The sequence below is a fragment of the Neopelma chrysocephalum genome, unplaced genomic scaffold, assembly GCF_003984885.1.
Source record: "Neopelma chrysocephalum unplaced genomic scaffold, ASM398488v2 Primary Assembly neopelma1_131, whole genome shotgun sequence".
In the NCBI taxonomy this organism is placed as follows: Eukaryota; Metazoa; Chordata; class Aves; order Passeriformes; family Pipridae; genus Neopelma; species Neopelma chrysocephalum.
In genome coordinates, this window is record NW_020897793.1 from 1,480,686 (window position 1) to 1,505,753 (window position 25,068).

General features: G+C 40.6%; 1 protein-coding gene and 1 long non-coding RNA gene across 3 annotated transcripts; one reads left to right on the forward strand and one right to left on the reverse strand.

Moving 5' to 3' along the window:
* Nucleotides 1-498: 498 nt before the first annotated feature.
* Nucleotides 499-22,981, reverse strand: MMRN2 (multimerin 2). Of its 2 annotated transcripts, XM_027698663.1 has the most exons (7): nt 22,176-22,981; nt 11,380-11,502; nt 10,309-10,415; nt 8,716-8,781; nt 7,305-7,478; nt 4,319-6,229; nt 499-3,302 (listed from the first exon to the last, which is right to left on the reverse strand). In XM_027698663.1, the coding sequence occupies exons 1-7, from the start codon at nt 22,457-22,459 to the stop codon at nt 2,914-2,916; spliced, it is 3,054 nt and encodes a 1,017-aa protein (XP_027554464.1). In that variant the 5' UTR covers nt 22,460-22,981; the 3' UTR covers nt 499-2,913. The 2 variants fall into 2 exon arrangements, with proteins under 2 accessions (XP_027554464.1, XP_027554465.1); XM_027698664.1 differs by lacking the exon at nt 7,305-7,478.
* LOC113975038 lies at nt 7,439-11,523 on the forward strand. The gene is made up of 3 exons (XR_003536737.1): nt 7,439-7,536; nt 9,117-9,180; nt 11,455-11,523. It is a non-coding gene; the product is annotated as an uncharacterized LOC113975038 (long non-coding RNA).
* Nucleotides 22,982-25,068: the final 2,087 nt, after the last annotated feature.

Genomic DNA, 25,068 nt, shown 5'->3' on the forward strand with positions numbered 1-25,068 from the left:
GGATCTATAGAAAGTGAAATTGTTTCTATACAATACAATCGATAGTTGGATTTTGAGTAAAGTAAGGGGATCATCTTAGTAATGGAAAAGAAAAAAACATGAGGAGACTTTAATTTTAAAATGTGAAGTACTATAAGATACTGACATTCATAAAGCAGCAGAAGTTTCACTAACAAAATAATTCCATGAAGGCATTAAGATGCACAACACTCTAGCTTATTACAAAGCTTAGTGGTTTGATGTGGAAGTCCAGGAACTTGAAGTATTGGCAGTGTTTTCTGGCAGGTTTCTAGGAAGTACTAAAAGCAGTTGGAAGCTTTTATTTTTAAAAACAAGACTTAGATTGACAGTACGTGTATCTGTATTTTGGAGTGAGCACACACGTGGCCATCAGGCATGTTAGTCTGGTCGCTCTCCTCTGAGAGAAACTTAAGCAACTTGTCTGCTTTTACAGGCAACTCTTCCCAATGCCTATGGTCAGCCTCAGGTTGTTCTTTATGTTTGGAAATTCCCCTGTTAATCCACTGAGCCAACCAATAGCTATGTTTTAAATTATCTTCATTAAATTGATTCCTCTAGTCTGTTGCCTAGAAATGCAAGTCATGGTCATGTGGTTGCGTTAATCTTACGGAAAAAGACCAAACCATTACCCCCCAAAAAGTGCAAGAAGTGGTTTAGGTGGAAGTTTATGAAAAATCTGGTGTATTACTTCAAAAAAAACACAACCACAGCTCAGTAGCTTAATGATCTTGTTGCTTGAGAAGGAAGTCAGTCTTCCTGGCTTATGCAGCCAGTAGAGTGTTTTAACTTTCATTAATTTTTCGCTTCAGAGTCTGAAAATGAGTCTTCCAGTCAAGTGTGTCTTCTTGGTATATGCAGGTGGCAAACTTAAGCCACACATATTTGAAGAACACAAACGTGAAAACATCTTTATAGTAACATTTTTTTCACTCTGGAGTCAGTGATCTCTGAACTCACCTTGTGTATTCTTCAACAAAAGTAAACTCTGGTAAGTACAAGGACACCAAACCTTTACAAGTCCTGTCTGCTGCCTACCATGTCCTTTTCCAAGTAGCTGTGATATGGGTTTCATTCCAGTTGAAGCTTTCTGTCAAAGCTTTAAAAACAAGCAGTGTTTTTAAATATCTACATATCTCCCATCTATATTTAATTGTGGAACAGTCTGTAATTGGAGGAACACTGGTAAAAAAACATCTGGGTCACCCCAGTATAGTAGCTTTGTACTGAAAGAACCCAGTCTTACAGTTTGATGCTGCCCTTCAGTTCTGACATTTTCCCTCTTCCATTTTTTTTCTTCTCTTCCTTCCCTCAGATACCTGAGCAATCTGTGGGACAGAAGATGACCCTGAGCTTGCAGGCAGTGTGTGCTCCCTGCTGCAGAGCAGTGCAGGTCATGGCTCTGTGCCAGATAAACTGGGACACTTGGCCTGTTAATCTCATGTGGAAATCAGTGTTGGCCAGGAGGAGGTGGGGCAGCATTTTTCATTGTTTGCTCTGTTGGATTTTTCAGGATGGAGAGTAGCAATCTTCTCACCAACTGAAACTGTTTTGTTGCTTTATTTCATAAGATATGTGTTATCTGCTTCGCCAAACTGTTGCTTTAAGTCCAACGTGTGTTGGTACCAATGGGTTGGTTTTTTAAAAAAATTTTGTAGTTTAGTGTTGCTTTGAATACAAGTAGGTGGGGAGAAAATTCCTTAACACCAGGGTAGATTTCTGTTAGAAAATGCTACCTTAAAAGGGCACAAATTACATAATAAGAATTTACCTCTTCCTCGAAAATACTGGCAATTTCAAAGTGCATTTCAATTTGGCAAATTTAATTGCTTTAATATTGCTTTGTAAGGTGTTAGGGTAGACAAAGAAAAATAATACAGTACTTGAACTTCTTTAAAATGAAGATCTTTGGGATGTTTTATTTGTCAGAAGAAAAGCTTAGGACATGACCAGACATGGTCATGTTGAGATTTTTGGAAATTCAAAAAAAAATCCCAAAATTCAAAAATTCTACCCCTTGGTTTTCTCTTATTATAAATGCATATTCAACAATGAGAGCAGACCAATCACCTTGCCTTTTCATTGTTAGTTTTGCTTGCTTGCTTGTTTGGTTTTAAAATATTTACTAAATGCAGGACTCTGGGCTGAATTCATGATCATCTTCAGGATTATCTTTAGAAAGAAACTGCATTTTCACCAATATTTTTAAATTATTAAGATGTAATTCATCTTAATGTTATATTACTGTTAAATTTTTGCAGTGTAGTTGAAATACAACACAGGCCCCGAAACAAAAGACTATTTAGAATATTCTTGCTTGCAAATATTAGCATGGAGTGAATCTTACTGGATTTGACAGATCTCTACTGATGTTCCTGTTGTGCACAGACTTAAACACTGGAGTGAGTTGCAGAAGTTTCCAAGATAGTCTGTGACTGCCTGTGGTCCATAGAGAACTAAAAGGTAAAATTGCCCTGGCTTCTGGGTTTTAAGGTACCATTTACATAGTACCAGAGTTGCTATATGCAGTCCTCTCTAAAATGTCTTCCTTGCCAGTGGTGGGGGTATTTGCCAAGGGAAAGGAGAAATTACATGCATTAAAAATGAAGAAAGTGCCACAAAACATTTAGGTACAGCTCTCTCAGTGGATGGGTTTGGGAATGTGTGTGCTGATACATTTGGAGTCCAAACTTTTCACTTGAAAGAAAATCCCATTGCTGCTCATAAGCAACTAATCAAAAGCCAAACACTTCCAGAAAAGAAGCATGAAGACAAACCTAGGGTAGTGCTATGTTTAAACACATGCAGTAGGATTGAATACATCACAGATGAAGCAATAGTGAATGGATCCATTGCATCTATGGAAAGAGATCAGTAAAACATAAATGTCACTATTCAAGTTTTAGATATTAGGAATCCACCCATAGTTGTCCCAGGTGGACTTCTCTTCACTACAGAGCCCTGCAGCAATTCAAAGCTTACTGTCTCCCCCTTCTCCATTTCTGCCATAGCAAAAGTAGTCACAGTGTTTCCACTTGGTGTTTTCCTCTGACTACTTGAGAGAGTTCTTTTGTACCCACGGCTAAAGGAGAGTTGTCCCAGTGCTGGTCCTGAACTAAACTCCACAGAGATGACAAACAGGTAGATGCCTTTCTGTGGTGCTTTAAAGTGGCCATGCTCAGGGAAATAGCTGTTCCCATAATTGAAGTACGTTTCGTTAAACCTCACAGTTTTTTCTTTATCCTTTCCTTCTGAGAATCCCACATGGAATGCCACCAAGGAATCTGAAAAAGAAAGAGGAACAGGATTTTAGCAGCAAGCAGGTATTCTCTCCCCAGGGTCATCAGGATGGGAGATAAGGTGAAGCCCTGTCAGGCCTGATTTTTGTGTGCTTCCTTGCTGAGCTAAATGCTTGAAATGGGTATGTGTGTGGGATTAGATCAGTGGTTCCCTGGAAATACCTGAACCACTACTCTTGGAAAAGTATAAGGTTAAAACCACCTAGAGGGAAAAAAAAGAAAGGCAGCACTTTTTACTGTCCTAAAAATAAATTAGTTAAAAATATGTTTTTTGCTTTTTCAGTCTTGACTAAAGTTTTGCAGCACAGATACCTGAAGGGGATGATTTTTGCTCTATGTTATTTGTCCATAACAAGGGCTACAATCATAAAAGCCAATGCTAAAGCTGTGGTGGTTGTAATTACCAGGTCCTTATGGCCACATGTTTACAGGGAAAGGGAACTGGCCAGTCCCAGTAAAGTATAAGCTGAAAACTTGTCTCTGAAGCTTAGTTGTAAGAGAGAGTGTGTGCTCTCTGGTCAGTCTGCCCTGTTCCACTTGTGCAAATTATAGCAGTTCATTTAATGTATCTGTCCACCTTGGGAAGGATTTGGTGCTTTGAGTACACCCCTTCCAGATTCAAATAACAGGAAAAAGAAGCAAGACCAGAAAGCCTAACACTCCACAGCAGCTTACAAAAATGCTACTGCGTTAACGTGAACATCTACATTGGTCTTCTAAACATCTGAAGTTGAATTAGTTCAAGTCCATTTCCCAGCAGCTGTAATGGGTATAATTTTATTGGCCTCAAGCAAAATGCAGCAGAGTATCAACTCAGTTCTCACTCAAACTGCTTTTTTTGATGGAGGGGGAGGACTTAACTAATGTCAGAACTTCTCCCTCCAGCATCCCACAAGATACCTGGCACATCTCATAACTAATATGCTCTGTGTGTGGAACTTGCAGCAGGGTCCTGAAAGAAATTAGACCTGCACATAAGCAAGTGAAAGAAAAGAGCGTACCTTTTTCCAAAAGTTCTGTGTGCACTGTATTTCTTCCACTTATCACTTGCATATTTTCTCTGTGCTTCTCAGGTCTTTTCTTGTCTCTTTGCTTGTCTTGACCTTTCTGTTGCCTTCCCTCTTTTCTGTTCAGCATTGACTGAATCTTTGTAACATCCAGACTTATCTTTGAGGCGACTAATTCTTCATTACTTCCAAATAGCTTTTTAAAAATCAGCAGATGTTCGTCCAGATGCTGCTTGATGGTTGCTAAATCTGCGGAGAGAATTCCCACAGAACTGTTGAGTGGCTCGATTACATTTGCTATCGTGTGGTTGCAGCAGAGATTCGCGTCACTTCTGGATTCATGACTCTTGATTGCCAGGCTCAGGTGTTTGATATCATTCTTCAGAGTCATGATATCGTTATAAGATGAGCTATCCAAGGAGTCGTCTTTGGCAGCCTCGTAGTTGGGCTCCATGTGCTCTCTGATGCTGCGTTGGCTGCTAACTTCATCTAGAGCGGAGGGCGTTTGTGTTTCCTCTCTCGGGTGGTTATGAGGTGTATGAGCGTCGTGATTATTCTCTTGACCTCTCTCTGTAAGACGAAATCTTCTTGTAAGAGACTCTAAAGTCACGTTTTGTTCTTGGAGTTTATCTGAGATATGTCTGAGAGATTCTTGCAGCTCAAATACCGATGGTATTAGGATGCTAAAATCATCTTCAAACAAGACATCCACAAATTCTTCTTTCAGTAAAGCCTCCAGTGCTACTTCATGCCGCATTGCATCTTCCAAAAGAGAGCCAAAAGAACTGTTGAGATACTTGATGTGTCTATGAATTTCTTCATCTTTCTTCTTCATCAAGCCTATGTCTTCTGACAAAGCCGTGACTTGTGACTGAAGCTGTCTGTTTTCTTCTTGACGGAGATTAAGAGACAGATGAATAGATGGAATAGCTGAGGAGAGCTCTTCAATTTCATTCCTCAAGAGATCTCTGAGAACTGACTCTAAGTGCTTCATATCCTTTAAAGTTGACTGGGTGTCTTCAAGGGAATAAGTCATATTCTTTGAATCTTCCTCCAGTACATCAGTGTCAGAAGATATTCTCTGGCAGTTACATTCCTCCATGTACTTCAACAGATCTGAATAGTTTTCCTGAAGGTTTGACAGAGTGTAGTTGAACTCTGATATTTGCCTTTCCATTGCTGCATTGTTTTCTTCCATAATAACTGATTTCTCAGTTAAAGTTATTGTAAGATCTTCTGGCCTATACTTTGAGATATTTTTTTTTAACTCATTAAACCACCTCTCTAAAATTGCAATATTCTGAAAGGCCACATCTGACTCCATGTAAAGTTCTTTAAGCTGCTTTGCATGCCCTGCCAGAATGTCATTTATTTGTCTGATGGTTATCTGGCTCTTTTCATCTTTGGGACCATGATGCAAAGAGAGTTCTGTTAAATTTCTTTCCAAAGTCTCCAGTTTATTTTCAAGATTGTTTTGGTCTTGTTTCACCTTTGCTATGCTGTTGTTCAAAGCTAAGAAATGGGACTGCTGTATCTTATGAAACTTCTTGAGCTTTGTGTCAGTATCTGCCTTGATCATGCTGAGATTATAGTGAATGTTGGCCTGCTGCATGTGCAGTTGGTTCTCTATATCTCTCTTCACCTGATCAGCTCTCACTATGTTTTCTTGGACTTTTGATTCAAATTTCGTTCCCAGCTCCTGGAATTCCTTCTTGGGCACAGAGCTCTCTCGGAATCTTTCTATGCTTCTCTTGTTGGCTTCCACGTCATGGGACAGGTTTCTTACTATGTTAGAGAGGTTCTGTAAGCTTCTGTTGAAGCTTGCCCACATCGGGTTAAAATGTTTCCTTAGAAAATTCTCCACGTGGGGAAACAAAACTTGCTGCAGAAGCCTTTCCTGTGGATCTGTTAACACAGTTGAAAAAAATAATTTAATTAGATTTAAATTCTGGTTTTGGAACGCAACTTTATCTGACCAGGGTAACTCAAGTATGCATTTCTCTACAGTAGTTGCCATCTTACTTCCCAGATATTTGACCTCATGATATTGACAATTTTGACAATTGGAAAAATAGCCTAGTTTTAAATCGAGGTTACTGTAAAGCACATGGTGTCTATGAGTCTGCAGACAATAACTTAGACATGTGTTGATTTTCCCATTTAAGTCTTAAAAATGATGCCTTTTGAAACCCCTAGACAGGCAGTTTTGCAAGAGGCCGTAACTGTCCTTTTCCCCAACAGTTCTTAGTTGGTGAGCTCTTTTTCACTGTGTCGTAATGTTGTTCTTTTTCTGATGCTTTACAAAGTTATACAGCATCTTAACAGCTGAATATTCCAGGCCACGAGTAAATAACTTAAAAAATCTGTGAAGTATCTGTACTAGGTGTGACTTATACTAAGCCTTGATTTCTAACTTTAAAATTCAAACTTGAGTGCCTTGAAGTTCACTGAGTACAGTAGTCTGTATCATTAGAAATCGTTTCTGTAAGCCAGTGGCTCACAACAGTAGGTCAAATTCAGTAGCTTTTTTTTTTCCCCCACTCCTGTATACGGCAGGAATAATGTTCCTGAGAAGGGTAAAATGTTTCATTTTTTCGTATACACCAGCCTGATATTCCACACATGAGAGTATATAGCATGAATACAGAAAAAGAACAAAAGCCACATCTAAACTCTGTATCCCCATAGAAGAGAAGAAGCCACAGAAGCAGAATAGTAGGATGAACAAATTTTAAATGTGAGCAACCTCTTTATTCTTCAGTTAAGGCATATTCTGAAATTTGCCTTTTATCACATTTCCCATTTCAAGTTACTCTTGGGTTTCTTCATTTGCTCTGGGATTGCACCCATTTTTTCTCTCTCTAGAAGCAACCAGCAGACCAAGGAATATCAGGGTATCTTTGCTTTCATATTTTCTTCCTGGTCTGCGTGGTTCCACAGGGCCTATCTCAGGCTGGTAATTCTGCATCAGACCTCTCACCTGAATTGCTCTGGTTCACTTCTAACACCATGCTCGTACCGTTGTTCTCAAATAGTCTCTGTAAGTCACCTAAGTTGCTGACTGCTTGATGAATATCACTTTGAAGATCATCCAGTAAAGCCTCATGATTTTGAATGACTTCGAACATTTCTCTGGAATCCACTGATGTTGACACTAGTCACAAGATTGAAAAAACAAAGTCATGCAACGGAGTGCAGCGACCAGGCGACAGGTATTCATACCACACCTCTGAGAACACCTGTCTACTTATTGCTCTGAAAATTTTACGCTGAGAGTTAGGGGGTGTTGGTTTACAGCAGCTTAAATTTTAGTTTCTTTGCAAAGAATTTTTTTGACAGTGGTGAAAACCTAATGTATTTAAATATTTGCAAAGAACTTCAGCCACAATAGCCATGATGGCAATAAAATACTCTTTAATTAGAAACCTCCCCATACCATAAAAATGTTTTGGAATACTAACTCCTTTCAAGCCATTGACTGAAAGGATAGCAAGGTTTAACAATCCAGAATAAAAGGAGAGGATGAAAGAGCAATTGAGGCATTCCACTGAGGAATCAGAAGCAGAGCGTGTAAGTGTCAGAGCTGACTCATGGAGGGGCCCTTTAACTAATGTTATTCTAAATAAGTACCTGTGAATTTCAGCTGTAGGTTTCAAAGTATACACTGAGAGCTGCTGAAACTGGTATGTTCAAACTGTGCTATCCCAAGGGCTTCTTACCCTCCAGGGTTACCTTTGACCTTTAAATCTCGTTTTATATAATTCAGTTGTGCAAACCAGCTGCTTATTCATTCAGTGCTGAGAGCACAATGTAAAGAAAACTTTCAGAGCTGCAATACTACACTGAGGCTAATTACTAAAAGATACTTAATAGCACTGCAAGCCACGCCATTTCCCAGGTCCTTGGTACTCAAACTGGTAGGTTGAAGTGCCTGAGGTACAAATCTGTGGTACCTCATAACAGTAATCTCAAAGCTACTGGGAGGCTGTTGTGAAATAGCATTTTGAGTGGGTTGTTTTTCTGGTAGAATTTTGAGCCTCGTGTGCTTTCCTGTAAATCCACTTGGCAGAGCAAGGGGTTAACATCCCTGGCACTGAGAGGTGTAAGGCTCTGGACCAGCTGGCATTCTCCATTGGTATCACTGATCACCAGCCAGCAGACAGCTTTGAAACTTTTGGATGCTTTGTCTTGAGCATTTGTGTAGTGTTCTAGCAAAAGCCCTCATTTAAGCCAATAAGCGTATTATTTCAAAGCTTTCACAAATGATCCTTTCACTAGAGAGATTGTCCAGAGTTTATCAGGTTAAAATTATTAAAATAACTTGTTCTTTCTGATCAATGACTGAGAGGTAAAAGGGTGACAAACAAAATAAAATAACTTCAAGCACATACTGTGGTTTGAGAACTCTTCTTCTCCTCCTTCAATTTCGGTTCCTGGCACCGGAATAAAATTAGGATCTGCAATTGAGATGTGATACAGCTGTGAAAATGTTTTAGATGCAGAAACTACTACAGTTTAGCAAGACAACACAGAGGAATTTCATGTGTAGTGTAACAGATGTGGAGACAGGATTCTTGGAGAAAGACCATCTTGTCTGGAGAATTTTCTTTCCCTGCACGGACTTACAACATTGCATACATGGTAATGCTGTGCAGTAATGTGGGGTTTTTTAACTCATGCCAAGTTATTGGTCCTAAGGAATTAGTCTATTACAAATAGATGCCTTTTTTTTTTTTTTCCTTTCTGGGGATCCCACCTAAAGATCTGCAAATTCCTCTTCCTTGTTCCACAGTTACCTGAACATTCTGGTGGCACCAACAGTGAATGATGAGATGATGATGGTGGAGCTGCTATTGGTCAGTGAGTGTAACAAAAGAGAGACTAAACTAGAAGCACTGCTTTTGGTAATATCTTCCCAACATTATCAATGAAGTTCAGGCTGAGGCACCACATAGAGATAAATCTACAGGTCAAAGCTATCTGTGAAGAAAAGCAAAACCTACAGAGACTTTTATCTGTGGAGTCTGTAGGCGAGTTTGACGTGAAAATTTTCACACGTGCTTGCCTTTTTTATTATGGTTGCCTTAATTGCTGGAGGGAATTATCTTTTATCCATTTAAATTCTCTTAATTCCATTTAAATTCTTAAATCCGTTCAAATTCCGCTTTTCAAGTCTTATTTGCTAAATCCTGCCAATGCTGTTTTTAAACCATGCTGTCTCCCCTCTCTTTTATTTAGCAGCTACACAGATCATAGAGATATTGAATGGTTTGGATGGGAAGGGACCTTAAAGACCATCCAGTTCCAACCCTCTCACCACAGCAGGGAACCTTCCACTAAACCAGGTTGCTCAAAGCCCCATCCAACCTGGCCTTGAACAGTTCCTCGGATGGGGCATCCACAGCTTCTCTGGGCAACCAGTGCCTCATCACCTTCATATAAACAATTTCTTCCTAATATCTAATCTAAACCTGCTCTCTTTCAGTTTGAAGCCCCTTGTCCTGTCACTGCATGCCCTTGTAAAAAGTCGCTCTCCATCTCTCTTGCAGTCCCATTAGGTACTGGAAGGTGTGATTTCCTGAGCCACATAATTTCATCCTATAAACTGACCACAGGGGCATTTCACATACTAGTGTAGCTTTCTGATGTCACCAGTTCCCACATAGAATTAGGTATTCCTAGATGGACTTGTCTAGATGGACATCTGGCAGGCTCCCCTAGCAAATCAATACTTTCTCAGTGTGTAAAGATTACAAAGGTTGCTATTAACAGAAGAATAAGTCGCTCATGCTGATTAACTACAAATTTCAGCTGATTACAACTACATCTTGTCTCAAAGTATCAGTGATTTGGGGCATATCAGACCAAATAAAACAAGGCATCGATTCTGAAAAAAGGCAAAAGCAAGTAGGCAAACTTATTTTTTGCCGTTGTGCCTGGCATTTAGTCATTCATTCTCACACTTTTTCTCTAGCTTTCCTTACCACGCTGTTCACAGTCCTTGCCAATAAATCCAGGGCAGCATTTCCACTGCAAAGACTTCAAAACCTTCTGTTTCACTTGGTAGACTGGCTTCAGAGCTGTCCTGTACCTGTGGAGTAACGGGCTGGGTGTCAGATTGGAAGTTGTCAGCAGGTGCCACTTGGGTGCCAAGTGTGTCAGAGATGACTACTGCAGAATGCAGTTAAGAAACTTGTCATAATCTCTATCACTGCTACTTAGCAAAACATATAGGCAGTCCACAGCAATTTTTTTTCCTTACATAAGATTGTTTGTCAGGATTACCGTTTACAACGGGAGGTGTGTGCACATTCTTAGGTGCAGTCAGAGGCTCCAGTGATCAGCCTCACTGTTACCAAGGAAGATACAAATTTATTAAAAACTCCCCTGGGCATAATGATGAAACTTTTTTTTGTTGTTCAGAGAAAGAGAAGTTAATTGTATTAGCAAATAACAAAAGCGTTTTTGCAACCAAATACCTACCTAGATGTGAGGACGTGTAGATGATAATTAAATATTATTTAACACTTCAAAAGTGTGTGTGAGTCCAGCTTAAAAAAGGTGTGTGTCACCCAGCTTCAAATATGTACCTTAAGATACACTACTGGCTTTCACTAGTACTCTTTGGGCAGCCAGACCTTGTGAAAGAACAGTGAGCATCTGGGGATTTGCAGTTCTCTGACTCCTGCCATGGAAATGGTCTCGCTGATGGCCACAGATGGAGAGATTTAAGTTATGTGTGTATATTATGACCTGAGAATCATGGAAAAGGTATGGTCTCTGTATGTTTTCTGAACATGTGAGAAGATATGAAAAATTACTTAATCATCTTGTAGTCCTGTACTTGGTGGCTTGGAAAGGCAGTTGTTCTCCCAGGTTACTTAAGTGTCTGATCACCTTTAGGTGCGTAAATGCGGCCCTACATTACTTTGGTATTAAATTGTGTTGATGCTTTAATTCTTTTTAGAATGTGTCATTCAACACTGTTGAAAAAATCATTTAGATACGTCAGAGAAAATTCTGTTTTCTTCAGTGGTTTTATTTAGGATACTTACATGATCTTCTGGCAGTCAGGGGTTCCATTTGGACAGGGCTGTTGGGAGTTGACAATGTACTTCTCCTTCATGCAGGCTTCTATGTATGTTACCAGCCGGGACTGTGTGAAGGAACACCAGTTCCTAGCGGAAGAAAGACGTGGGAAAAGAGTTTGAAGTAGATCTTGTTGAGTCTCTGGTTGTAACAGTGCCAAGGAAGAATTAAATGCAGAAGGGCCTTCTATTTTTTATGTTTTCTTTTTCCCAGCTGTATGATGAGGAAAGTGGAAAATGCTTCAGAGCTTCTCTGTCCACTCCCAATTCATGTGTTTTCATTTGAGATGTTTATCTGAGTTTGTAAGGAAGAGGCTGATTGTCTGAATTTTGATGCATTAGTTCCATTTCCAGTCCTTTCATTTAGGAGGAGAAATTTCCAACCCATGATAACCTGCAGGTTAATGTCACTTTAAATGTCAAATTGCCTTTCTAGGCATGTTGCCATTTCAGATGCCTAATGACTGACTCATCAGGTTGAGGCAGACTGGTTCTGAAAATTTAATCCGGCATAAACTCCATTAATAATGTCTTCCCAAGTATTACTTCTTCAGGATAATATAGTAATTGATTGGATTTTATTAATTAAGCTAGCTTTGAAATAATTTCTCCTGTCACCTGCAGGAAAATTATACTGGAAAAAAGAGGCTTGTTTGCTTTGATTTTAGTTTTACACTTCTAGCAAGGACAAGTGAGTTTTAGTGTTCTGATTAATTTTCCAAGTCAAAATTATATAGGCAGCTATTAATCCCAGCGTGTAGGTGAGCCTCTTCCTTTCCAAGAGTTTAAAGTCATGACTTGGAAGGGTATTGTTGGCTGAAGTTTGATGGTTAAAATCCAAGGCCAGAAGGGACAGGAAGTGAGGAGTAATAACTATCATGGAAACAGCTGAACTTTAGGCAATATATTTTTAAGTGGGAATACAGGAACCAAATCTCTGACAATCAGCATATATGGAAAAAGTTTGCCCCTGTGAGAGAGTCGCTGAAACAATGGGGAACCGAGTCCTGCACAAAAGCAGAAGCTGCGACCGCAGTGGCCGGGCAGCCAGGAGAAGGGGAGGAAGCTGGAGACATCAGGATAAAAGGGCAGACAGCCCAGGATAGCTGGGAACAGTTCACCAGGCTTGTTGGGACGTAGCCTGTTTTGCTCCCCTGTTTCTTAAGGAAAATGTGATTGAGATTTCAGCAAGCACTCACGCAAGCAGAACTCTTCATCTCTTAGAAGCAAGGGCAGGAATCTGGCAAAGCCTACAGCACTGGGAGAGGAAAAGAAGCTGCTGCCTTTGTTGTAACTTCAAGCCAAAACAACTTGTTTGATGAACTGTAGCTTTAAGGCCTTTGCAAGTTGTTGTGCCTATGACCAATGGGGGTCTTGGTTCTTATGGGACTGAACCAGAAGACACATCCTCAGTTTTTTATTAAAATACTGCTCTTTCAGAGTCAAACGCTCTGCTCGTGTCACTGGGCCACTCAGTAAAAGCCAGCAGACCAGCACACATGCTCTGGTGACATCTGTCTCCAAGGTGTGCCTAAGTCTGCCAGGCTTTATAAGGCTGCAGTGCTTTTCAGCAATTAGTATTCAATTAAATAACTCTGAAACAGAGACCTGGTTTGTGCCTGGGCTTGGGCTGTCCTTTCTCATGTGCTTGGCATCGCATAGCTGGGAGAGGCTTTTCCCCCTCAGATCCTCTCTGCTTTTTTCCTGGGGAAATAAAGTGCCCAGACACTGGAGCTCTCTGGTATCGTTGCTAGGTGCAGGATTCCTGGCTCTGCCAGCAGGATGCCTGCCAGATCCAGGCAGGAGTCTGCATTCAGTATGGAAACCTCCTTTTAAAACAGGATTCTTTAGCTTTGGGATTTTGTTCTTTCCTAATGAAAACAATCCACACCCTATGAATCATCATCTGGGCTGATTTTATTTTTTTCCCACAACATGCAGCTCCCAAACAAGTCCTTGGAGTCATGTAGCCATATAGAGCTGGGCCAACTGTTCACGTGAATCAACTTGTGTGAGCAAGATTTAGGCACTGTGTGACTGTGAGTGTTCTTGCTGTATTGCACACAAGGATTTCTTTTCAAAACATGTTACTGCTGGAGGCACTTGGTGGCTTCCTGCTTGTAGAAAGGGGTTATCTTCCATTAGAAATTGCATCAGTGGTTGATCCCAACTTGATGCCTGCTTTGGACAGTTACTAGTATTGTACAGAGTGAATACCATGAGAAAAAAAAAAGAGGGGGGGAATTTGATAGATTCTGAATAAAAACTTCCTTTAATGCTGGTCACACTTCTTTATGTCCAATTTTCTTTACTATCTGTTCACTAGTTCTCTCTCATTTGATCTTAAAAGCTCAAGATCAAATCTGTGGAGCTGAAGGGCTGCATAATATGTTTTGGGTTTAATCACAAAAACATTTAGTGGTTTTGAGTTCCATAAAGCTTATCAACATTTATTCTTTCCTCAAATAAGTAGATAAGGCCTGTAATGAGCTGCAATATAGATACACATGTCCAAAGATGAATACTTCTATTGCAGTATTTTTTGCACATCTTGTCAAATGCTTCCTTTAAGGAAACTTTGCTATCTGTAACTAAAAATACTCCTTAACTGCATTAACCTTCAGGGAAAATACGTCATTCTTTAATGTTAAGTGTAACAATGTAGAAGACTGAGAAGGGCTTGATCTAAAGTTCGGGGAGGCTAGCAGGACTTCTGCTGGCACCAAAGGCTCTGAATCAGGCTATGAAGTTTCAAAGAGCTGCTCCCTCACAAATAGCACTTTCTTTCTTCTGCTGGTTTCTGGAACACAGCAGCTTTGTGTTTGTGTTCTGCTGCTGCATTTTTTTCTCTTTGTAACTATGTTGCCACATTCACTGAGTATATAACCGACTTAACACCCTCTGCTTTTATTCTCTTTAATACAGTTTCCCTTTGATGCAAGCTGCTGCTGCCAAAGAGAGAGAGGGACAGAAAGAAGTTGCTCATGTGAGGAGAGCAGAAGAGCTTTCTCTCCAGTCTGGTGAATGGTAAAGTCTATCACAATGCTGCAAGTTAGAGCAACGCTTGAGGGAGCCCTAGCAAATTCAGGGCTACAGATGTTTCATTTGTTTAGTAGCTTTTCCTGTTTGATGTTCTATGCAAATTAATCCTTTTTTATATATATACCAGGAAAAAAAGTATTTGAATAATTTTCTTTGCTAGACTAGTTGAGGTTTTTTTCCTAGGCTTCATTCTAATTATGAATTAATCTCACTGAATGGAGCCTTCACGTGCATCTATCCCCTTATGCCTTGTTTTGAGGGAAGTGTATTCTTACGTCTGAGGTTAAATATATCTGATGACAAAGCATTCTGTTTATAAATAAAGTGCAGCAAATGTAGGTTAGCTCAAGCTCTTTTTATTTGAAGCTTTTTGGAGTTTAAAAACTGATATTAAAATGATCTTTTCCTTATGCTGGATAATACTTCTGCTTTTACTGAAACATAGCAAAATTCAAGCAGTTTTTTCTCTGTTTCTGGGATTAGGCTGGGCCACGTTGTGTCATAGCAAACAAAATAAAACCCACAGAACCAGGAGATAAAGTTAGATGGCTGCTCTGCAGTAATTGGTGTTCTGCTCAGATGAATACAGGGCGGTCTCTTTTCTTCGTGCACGGACAATTGCAGCCTGTTAGTGAGTGTGAGTAATGCTCCCCAGCTCAGCTAGGCACTTACATGCTTTAGTTTTCTTAGTTACATGTTCTCTTCATTGGCACGCCAATGCATAATTTTAGATCTTTCCTAGGTCAGTGGAATTTTTGCCTGAACAAAAGCTTCAGGACTTCAGGATGTTGGGTTTTTTTCATGAGTTTTGTTATTCCTTTGGCTGTACTAGTACAGCTGAGTTGTCCTTCACACATCAGTTTCCTTAAGTTTCTATTCTCAAAGAAGCAAGTTTCTATAATTACTTTGAAAACTCCTGTCCAACCAGTCCTGTGTCTGTCACTGACAGTATGCAAAACTTTTCAGGACCACAACACTTCTCTATACAGCACAAAAGGCATCAGATAATCAATTAATGCTTCTTAAATGTGCTACAAGAAGACACTAGAGGACTTATTTCAATTTAAACATGTGATTTTCCACTGACTTGTACAGAATAACTCCTGATTTATACCAGTTGAAGTAGAATAAAAGAGTGAGGCTTTAGCTGTGAAATAATCTGTTGGGTTTTTCCCTCCATGCAAAGTTCTCACTGACAAGAAAAAGCAGCCTCAAAAAACAGAGGTAAAGTACCACATTTAAATTAGTCTAACCTAGGACTGTGCATGTCAGTATTGACAGACATATCTTTTTATTTCTTATGGAATGCAGGAAGTGTTCAGCTGTTGGAAAAGGTGCTGCCTCTCCAAAGCAGCATGCTGTGCCACTGGGGTTTTAATTAGCAGACAGCAAGTGAGGGCTATTGGTCTGTCAGTGAATTTTCCGGCTCTTCCCAAGCAGCCAGCAGCCCTGTATTAGATTCAGACAGGAGAAATTCTCATATTTCTCCATGTTTCTCTTAGGCTGAGTAGAGCTCCCTCTCGGGAAGGTCTGGGATCTTCCTGTGACTCAGCCACTCTTGTTTTCACTGTGGTTAGAACAGACTGATTGATTTGCAGTTCACCTTAACAAACGGGGCTGAAAAGAGTGGCAGTGGTAGTTCCAAACATGTGGATTTCCATACAGTGCTGGAAGTCTTCCAGAACCCTGAGTTTCAGTGAGTGAATGTAACTTTTATTTTAACAGTAGTGCCACTTAGTCTGTTGGGATAGTCTTGTCCTGCAGAATGTCCTAAGAACTCAGTGCAGTGAAGGCTTTCAGAGCAAATCCAGTCCTGAAGCCTCACTTGGAACAAGAGTTCAAGAGACATCAGTCTTGGCTGGGAGCTGGTTTTGAGCCAAATCCAACTATTGTACAAACTACTTCAGAAAAATAAATGCAAGAGGTTTTTCCTCTTCAAAAGCATCCACAGCCATTACCTCACTTGTATTATCCTCCCTGCAAGAGAAGCTCTACAGCCTGTTCAGAGGGCAGCTTACACTTGGATTTCATCCTTAGATTCCTGCAGACTTAAGTTTTCTCCTAGTGTAGCCTGATCACTTGTCAGACCCTGTCTGGAAGCAGGAATTGCAGCCAGTGGCCACCTACAAGCGCAGCTGTGCTGATGCCAGTGAGTCAAAAATGTGTGGGAAGACAGACTTCCCAGATGTCACCCTCAGGGAGCAGGCAGCGTGTGCCAAGGTTTGCCCTGGGCATGTTTTGGGCTTGAGTGTGGTTTGGTTCAGGGTTGGCCACTGATCGCCCATTCAAGGGCTACTGACCTGCACATGTAGGAAGGTGTTGGATCCACATGGCGACAGTGCTGATGGTGGTTTTGTGGCTATGCTGAAACAAGGGATCCCTTGCTATCTGCTGAAGGAATTAATTGCTGCAGCTTGGAGTAATGAGCTGTGAAATAAATCAATCCCTTGGGCACAGAGGGCTCAATAACTCCTGTACTGCGTGCAAGGCTGCTGTGTCATTTGCATCAAACAGGCTAATGGGGAGCTATTCCACCTGCAGCTGGGCAGCTCAGTGACAGCCAAATATTGGAGATTCCCTGAAGTCCTGAAAGGAGCCAAGTGCCTAACTTTGATAGGAAACCACTGCTTCTGTTGATGTACTTGGCACTGTGATAGCTATTGTTGAGCACTCAAGTGGTTCCACTCCTTCGCAGGATGTCAGGGACTGAAAATCACATTTTAGCTGCATTTAATTCCAAAATATTTTATTTTAAGCATATGTTCTGTGCCCCTTTGGTGGGAAATCCCAGTATCCCATAAGCTTCCTACAAAAGCCCCTGCCTTGTTTTGAAGAAATAGATGAGTCAATGCAAAACTCTCTTAATTAAATCAACGGATTCTTCCTGTAAAAGCAGACAAAAAATAAGCTATTAAGACTGAACATTGTTCTGACATTCCTTAGAATGATTTGGGTTTTCTCTGCTGGTCTACACTGAGGAGGATAGTTCTATATTTTGACATACTGGGTAACCATGAGAAGAAGCCTGCTTCTTTGTGGCTTCTTGATGCTGAATTACATGAAGAGATGAGTGTTTCAGTGAGATAACAATGCACCTGGTTGACATCAGGAAACCTTCCTCTAATCAAGGGTGACTTCACAGAATTGTGTGTCCAAAACTCAAACTATGTTAATGCAATTAAGGATTTACTTAAGCTGAAGATTTCTACCTTTCCAGTAGATCATGTGGTGGCGGTTGGGGATTTTTTCCTTTCGTTTTTCCATTTTTGTAATTGTGAGAAAAATCCCAGGAGATGACATCAAGAGTGTGTGTGTGTGTGTGTGTGTGTGTGTGTGTGTTGGTGTATTAAAGAGAAAGAAGGAAAAGTAAACCACCTACCCAGCTGCATGGTAAATCCAAAACAGGGGCTATTTGGCAATGATTACACTTTTGGAAAAACAGAGAAGTTCTGTGAGACTTTGTCACAGGCAGGGAAAACAGCTGTAGTTGCTCTCCTCCTTCTCTTTTCATCGCCACAGTCCATTTCTCCTCTACTGCGTGAGCCATTCTTTTGGGAACCAGCTCCATCAGCAGAGAGGGAAGGTTAAAAATAACTTCTGCTTTTCCTAAGATTATTTTTAACCTGGAATGCTTAAGTGATCTGGTTTACAGTGTTACTTGACAGACAGGTCAGGCTAACTGAGGGTACAGGCAGCTTTGGGCTTTGCTGTCAGAGCTAGTGTGTGCCTTTTACGTGCTTCATTTGTCCTGGTTTTTAATGAAATATGAACACTAAGTGCATGAAACCTGAGTTGTGAGCCTGGCTGTTCTTGGTGTTGCAGGCATGTGGATTAGAAGGATTCTGCTTGGTGCTGAGAAAAGACAGGAGCACTAATGGTGCTTCAGTGCAGTGCTTGATTAGAGAATCTGTTTGTAGGGAGAGAAAACAAGCCCTTCTAAATGTAATTACAGTAGGGGTCTTTCCATGGATCTCTGATCAGAAGAAGTAAGCTCATGGCACGGGCATATATAGATAAGATGGCATGTTCTTCCCAGGGTCAGGGAACCTTTCCTTTCAAAGGCTGAGTCACTGTGATCCAGGCCCACAAACAGCCATATGAAGAGGGACATGTGTGCCCAGTTCTGTCTGCCCAGGGCTGAATTGTACAGCTTAATTGTCTGGATACTTCTGTAGCCCTATCCCTCAGCATCAGCTCCCCTGAGTCAACTCAGCACTGTGCCTTGCTCAGACCTCAGACGTGTCATTACCAAGTATTTGGAGGAAGTGGCTCTAAAGAAGGAAAAGTCTCCGAGATGGCTTGTCAGCTTAGGGTGAGTTTTCACAAGCTATCAGGTGTGTCAGCCACGTTGCAGTTGTCAGGATAACAACAGTAGTGTCTTCTCATCGGTGTATTTATTGTCCCTTTCAATATGACCTTATCAGACAGCAGTTGAATTGGTTACACCTAGTGGTAAGAATTAGAGTGGGTGATGAGCTAATGCAAGCTCTTATTTGATATTTGCTGGGTAATTTTTAGAACTTCCTCATATCTGGTCATGTCCCAGGCAGCTTTTCAAGCCTCAATGTAGCTGCCTGTATCCACACACAGAAAAGCCACCAGTAACAACAGTGTCCCTATGAAATTCTGCATTAGGCATCTATTTAAGGGAAATGAAGAATGAAAATGTATTTAGTATCTGTTTTGGGTATTATGTATTGAGAACCTGTTTCGCTCTTCTTACTCTTCATCTTCCATTGCTAAAGCAAATGCTAATATAGTCCAGCAATGTCGGAGTACAGATCTCCTAATTTCCGTTTTTAATTCTGCTGAAAGTTTGGGTGCGTGTGGATCCATTTACCTCAGCAATAGAATGAAATATCTAAAGTCAAACCAATCAGCTCATATGAGACACAGCTGCTGGGGAGAAAAGCAGAATAAAAAGGTGATTTCCTTTGGAAAAATGGCCTCTTCTGATAGTTTTGATTTTGTAAGTGACACGTACAAGCACTTGTACACTTGGAACATTCAGAGCTTCTTCTTTTCACTCAGGTACAAGCAACAGCTGAGATGCTAAACTGTCAAGTAGTTCTTCTTCTAAAGAGTAGTTGAAATGAGAGGATTATTAGCCCCGTATTTCTCTTTTTAAAAAAGTCACCTAAAGGCCATTGACTTCTCTAATGATTTTTATCTTTTAATATTCTTATATTTATAATCTCGTTTTTCTTAGAGCAATTAATTAGCAAAATAACATATCCAAGCACTTAAATGGTATCTATTGAGTCATTTCATCTTACATGGTGAAACAGAAACCAGAGGATTCTGCCTGACTAATACCTTGGACTTATTAGTCGTGATGGTCTCAATTATTTAAATAACAAATAAACAAATAACTGCAATGTAAAAAATAAGACTGTACATTTTTAAAAAGGTAAGAATATTTTGTAACAACCACTACTCCTAATACGTGGGGAAAATAATAAGAGGTTGAACAAAACACATCTTGTTTTTATTTTTTTAAAATAACAAGAGTCAAAACTTTTCATAAAGTTACCATAGATTTTGTTTCCTAGTTCTGAAAAGAAAGTATTTTCTTATTTCAAAAGCAAAGTATATGTAAGACATAATTTTGGTAGAAAATTATTCTCCATCATCCTGGACTTTATTTGGCATGTCTTTTGCACTTTTTGATGGCATGTCTTTATCTCCTTATACCTCTTCATTCCTGTGTAACCCCTGATAGTTTTCCTTTTGTTCTCTCCCTTAGAGATATGAACCCAGTTCCTCGATGTTTTTTTCCACAGAACGTGTCACACTTGTAGGGAGGAAATACCAGATTCATGACAACATCTTGTCTATGCAGAGCAGGGTAGTGCAGCCACAGCACCTGACATGCACTTGAGGACTTCATGCTCTGGAGGTACTTTGCTTCAACCATTTGCAATGACTTTTAGAATCTGGAGTGTGGTTACAAGGGGAAATGTGTTGTCCCTTCTTATTCATGCTCTCTCCCCTCTCTTTTGGACATAATTCCTCTCAAAGTCTCAAATTTCTTTCATAGGACCTCCCAGCTGCCTGGGCCTGTGTGTGCTGTAAGTGTGGCAGCTCTGCAAAAGAACAAATACCTTAAAGCTACTGCCAGGCTGGATTTGAATCGCCTGTAGTCTTCACCATGGCTTCATAATTGGGAAGAATTATGATTTGATTCATTATGCAACTATGTCCATAAAAGAAGGAAGTATTTCTCTCCTCAGGAGGAAATTAGGATGAGTCATAGCTGGTGTTGAACTGAATTAGACAAGGTGGTGCTGAACAGAGTCACACAGCAAAGGAAGAAATCCTGATTAGGGTGGTACATTACAGCATTTTGCTGACCTAGGATGCACCTTTTTACACCATTGAATTTTCATAGTACTTGGAGTTTTCAGAATGCTTTCAGCATTTTAACCAGCAATCAAATGATTACCACCTTGCAGTGTAACGTGGAAGCCCAGAATACCCACTTAGGCTTTGCTTCCTTCTTTTGACAGCGTCTGAAATGCATTATCCAGGAGTTGATTAATTAACAGAGCACGTCATTACCAAACACTACCCATCATGAAACTGGAAGTGAACACTTACAGGCTTTAGAAAGTGACTTGGGGCTATTGGTGGGAGGTACAGATTTGTGGAAAGATGGAGTATGAAGAACAGCAGGGTTCTAATACACTCACCATGTTACATGCAGAAGGGAGGCCTTAATTACATGTAGATGAGATTGGAAACAAGACTGCAGAGTTTAGTTTGCATGAAAGGGAAGCATGACATGAGCAAAGTTTTATAGTCTCTTTCCATCTCCCTTTTTTCCTTTCTCAAGAGCATTTAAAGGGAAAAATACAGGGCATCCTAAAGCACTGAGCTGTGAACAGCACTCAGTGTGCTGCTGTTTCAGCTCTCCCAAACAGGGCTCTGCAGTACCCATCCATCAGGGCTATGAAAGATTCATTCACTGTCCTGCTTGGTTTTCATCTGTTTTAAACATTTAGAGACCTACTTACAAGCCCTGTAAAACCGTACACAAATCATAGGGTTTGGGAATGTTTCTAGTGAAGTACATGCCTTTTCCAGTCAGGATGGGTACTCTTCTCTACAGATTACCATGAAAAGCATTTCACTGGCATGAAAACCTTTTGTGGGGGAGGGCATATGGAATTTGTAGTCATACCCATGCTTATTTATTATTCTTTACTTTGTTATATTTACTCCTCACTATTTTTATTTTGCTAATATCCTGCCATTCTCTTTCCCTCTCCATTTCCAAGACCCGTCTGCAGGCAGGCAGATTCTGCTGATGGGCAAAGATTGCTACAATCAGCAAAAATAATCAGCATTGGTTCGTGATAAGAAAACATCAGTAAATTAACTTCCTCTAATTCTGCTTTGCCAGAAGTAGTGTTCTGTTTTGTGGTGCTGCAGCAGAGCTGGAAGGCTTCACATCTGCCAGGTGTGTCCAGACCCCTAATTCCATTCTGCTGTCTCAGACCAAGCAAAGAGCCCATCCCATCTGTGGTTTCATCCTCCACAAGCGATTCAGCTTTCTGTTTGTGTAGCTAAAGCATTTAAACCACTCCTGTTTGGATATAAATTGACCCCCAGAATCTCATGTATTTTAATGAGGAACTTCTATTGAGAATGGTCCTGTATCAACAGGATATAAAGGTATCACAGAGAATTCACAGAGACAGACACACTGGGGTACTTACCCATTTTGGGACTGTGGGCTCGCAGCTTCAAAATCCCCTCTCTCTTCCCGGTGTGAGGAAATCACACTTGAAGGGTAATCTTGAGTATCCTCCCTGAGCCCTTCTGCCTCCCAATAACCTTCTTCTTGGTGTGACAGAGGAGTCCTCTGGGGGTATGCAGAGGTCTCATAAATTCGTGGCTTTGAGCTGTGCACCGAGCCATCATGATGTCCACGATGGTCTGAGTGCTCCACCAGCTTTGCCAACCCTATTGTATTACAGAGCAGCAAAAGCTTCACTAGCATCCTGGGGCTTTTCCCACCCAGTTACACCTGTCTCTTGTTCTTTCCTCTGAAGCTCAGCCTGAATTAATTCAGAAATGCCCCAGCAATTTTCTTTAACTGGAAAGTTGGAAGAAGGAAGGAAAAAAAAAATTCATAACAAAGAGCGGAAAGAGCTTTCGACCCTCCCAGCTACTGTGGAAACGTCGGTGGCTATCGAACAATGTGAGCCTGGTTCCTGTGTGGGGCTCAGACGTCTCTGACAGGGGGTAAAAAAAGGTGGTAGGAATATAGCTTATTCAGGGAACTTCGGAGCTCGGCTGCCTTCTAAACTTATCTGTGAACAGGAACTCAGCTTTTATCAACTGCCTTCTCCCTCAGGCACAGGAAAAGGATGTTAGCTTAAAGGAAAGGAAGAGAAAAGAAAGGAAAGAAAATACTGAGTACTGTAACAGACTCTCATTACAGTGCCAGAAAATGTTACAGACCTGCTTGCTCCAGTGCTGCACATGGGGTTTTTTCTACAATTTAAAGGCTGAAATATCTTGGCTTTAGCAGCAGAATATTCATGGTATGTATGATAAATTATGGGCACTGAGGGACTCAGAGCAAATGCACAGTAAAAAAGAGCTTACAAATATCCATTCTTGTGTGACCTTTGCAAAGTGGCTTTGTGAATCACACTCTGTTCCCATCAATGTGGAAGATTTTCATTAAGTTGTCCTTCAGAGAGGTCAGGATAATTGGGCATTTTTAAGAATTTCTGTTTGGGTTGTCATCTCTGCATCTCAGGCCTAATTTCTTTGTGCATTTTTAGTTAGTGTTACAAAAAAACACTTGCCAAGAGCTGCTGTCAAGAGCTACCTCTGCCAACACATCCTAATAATAAATTTTAAAAAAAAGGGCTGTGGAGATTGGATGTAGTTTTGTTGCTGGTTTTGCTTTGCTTGATGGTGCTGCTTTTAGTTTTGTTGCTTTCATGAACTGTATTTCTTTTTTCACTGTCTTGCAGAGTGATGTCCTCTGCTATTTTTAAGAATAAAATGAGGGAAAATGGTGCTCCACTGACAGAACAAGTGGGAATGCTGGTGCAGGACTGCTAGGTCATGTCTTGGTTTGAATGATGAGATGGACAGCCCAAAGTTCAGTATGTCCTGCAGAGCATTAAATGCAAAGCTTTTATGGATTCCTTCCAATAACAGCTGAAAATAGAGGATAAAATCTCTCCAGGATTTTGGAAGACCTTCTTATTAAAGGCTGTGAATTTTCATTTTCTCATTGCTAGCTGGATCTGCACCCCTCTCCTTCTGCCCTTATTTTCTGCTTAATGGAAGAACCCAGAGAAATGCAGAAATGCCCTTACTGACCTGTGACAGACACTGCTGCCTAAGAGCAATTAAGCCCTAGGGCAGTGACAGCAGCACAGGGGGCCAGGTAGAGAGAGATTTTGCTAATTTTAAGGGCAAAACCTGCTCTTTCTGTAGCAGTCACTTCTCCAGGGAGATGAAATCATAAGGTCTGGACTGAAGACTGAAAAAAATTAGCAACTTCCCTCTGTTCCTTCCTGCTGCTTTTATTTCAGAATTGGGTGCATCCTGCTATAATACATGTCAGTGTGTGGAGTATTTCATGTCCCATGTTTCACACACAAATGTGCTTTTCTTATAAGTAACTGGATGTGACCTAAGCATTATGTTTGTTTATGTAATAAGACCATTATCAGGAAGGAACTGAAGCAAACATGAGACAAAACAAGCAGCAGGCTTATAACCTGAGCTGGGGTGAGATCCTGGTTTGCAAAAAAGTTTGTGCCACAGGTATTGAAGTTATCCCACTCGTGACCTACTTCCAAACCCTTTGGACTTGTCTTTCAATATACACCTTTCCACTTAGTCTTAACTCACCCACTAAATCTTTATTCTTCATGGATGTGATACCTCACAAGTGGTGGGGCAATGTTTCTCTGTCTTCCTGGCTCAGAACATCTGCTGCTCCTTCAGGTGCAGGAGCCTGTTCTCTATGCCTTTGTCATGGTGCTGCCCTGTGGGTGCAGCAGGCACAGATTTACAAGTTAATAATTTAGGGTGAGCGGTTATGAGAGAAGTCAAAATACGGACATGACAGGGGATGATGTCTCTTTCCTCGTGATAGGTGTTGCATAGGATGCTGCCATGAACACGTGGAAGGTATGAATTATTCAAAGGATCTTCCTTACTAGTTCAGGTTTTTGTTTAATAGCTGCTCTGATTTGGGGTATCTGAATAAACGTGTTCAGGTTGTACTCTTCGTTCATAACTTTGGACTCGCTGGCAGACTGAGCTGAAAGTTTTCTTGCTTTTACACCTGTAGAAGAACATGTATGAGGAGTGTGCCTACTCAGGAATTAGATTAACCACAACTTGGCCTCTTTCTTTTTTTTTTGAGCTGGGACCTCAGCATGGAATCAGGGAAAACAGGCATACAAGGTCATTTTGCTGTAACAATTTGCTCATTGCTTTCTGATGTGAGTCTCTTATAGGAGGTACTCTCTAGGTGACAAAAGCAACTGTGCACCAACTAATATCAATAGATGTCTATCATTTTTCATAGGTGTAAGGTGTACCTTACACAGCTGGGTACTACTGCTGGAATGA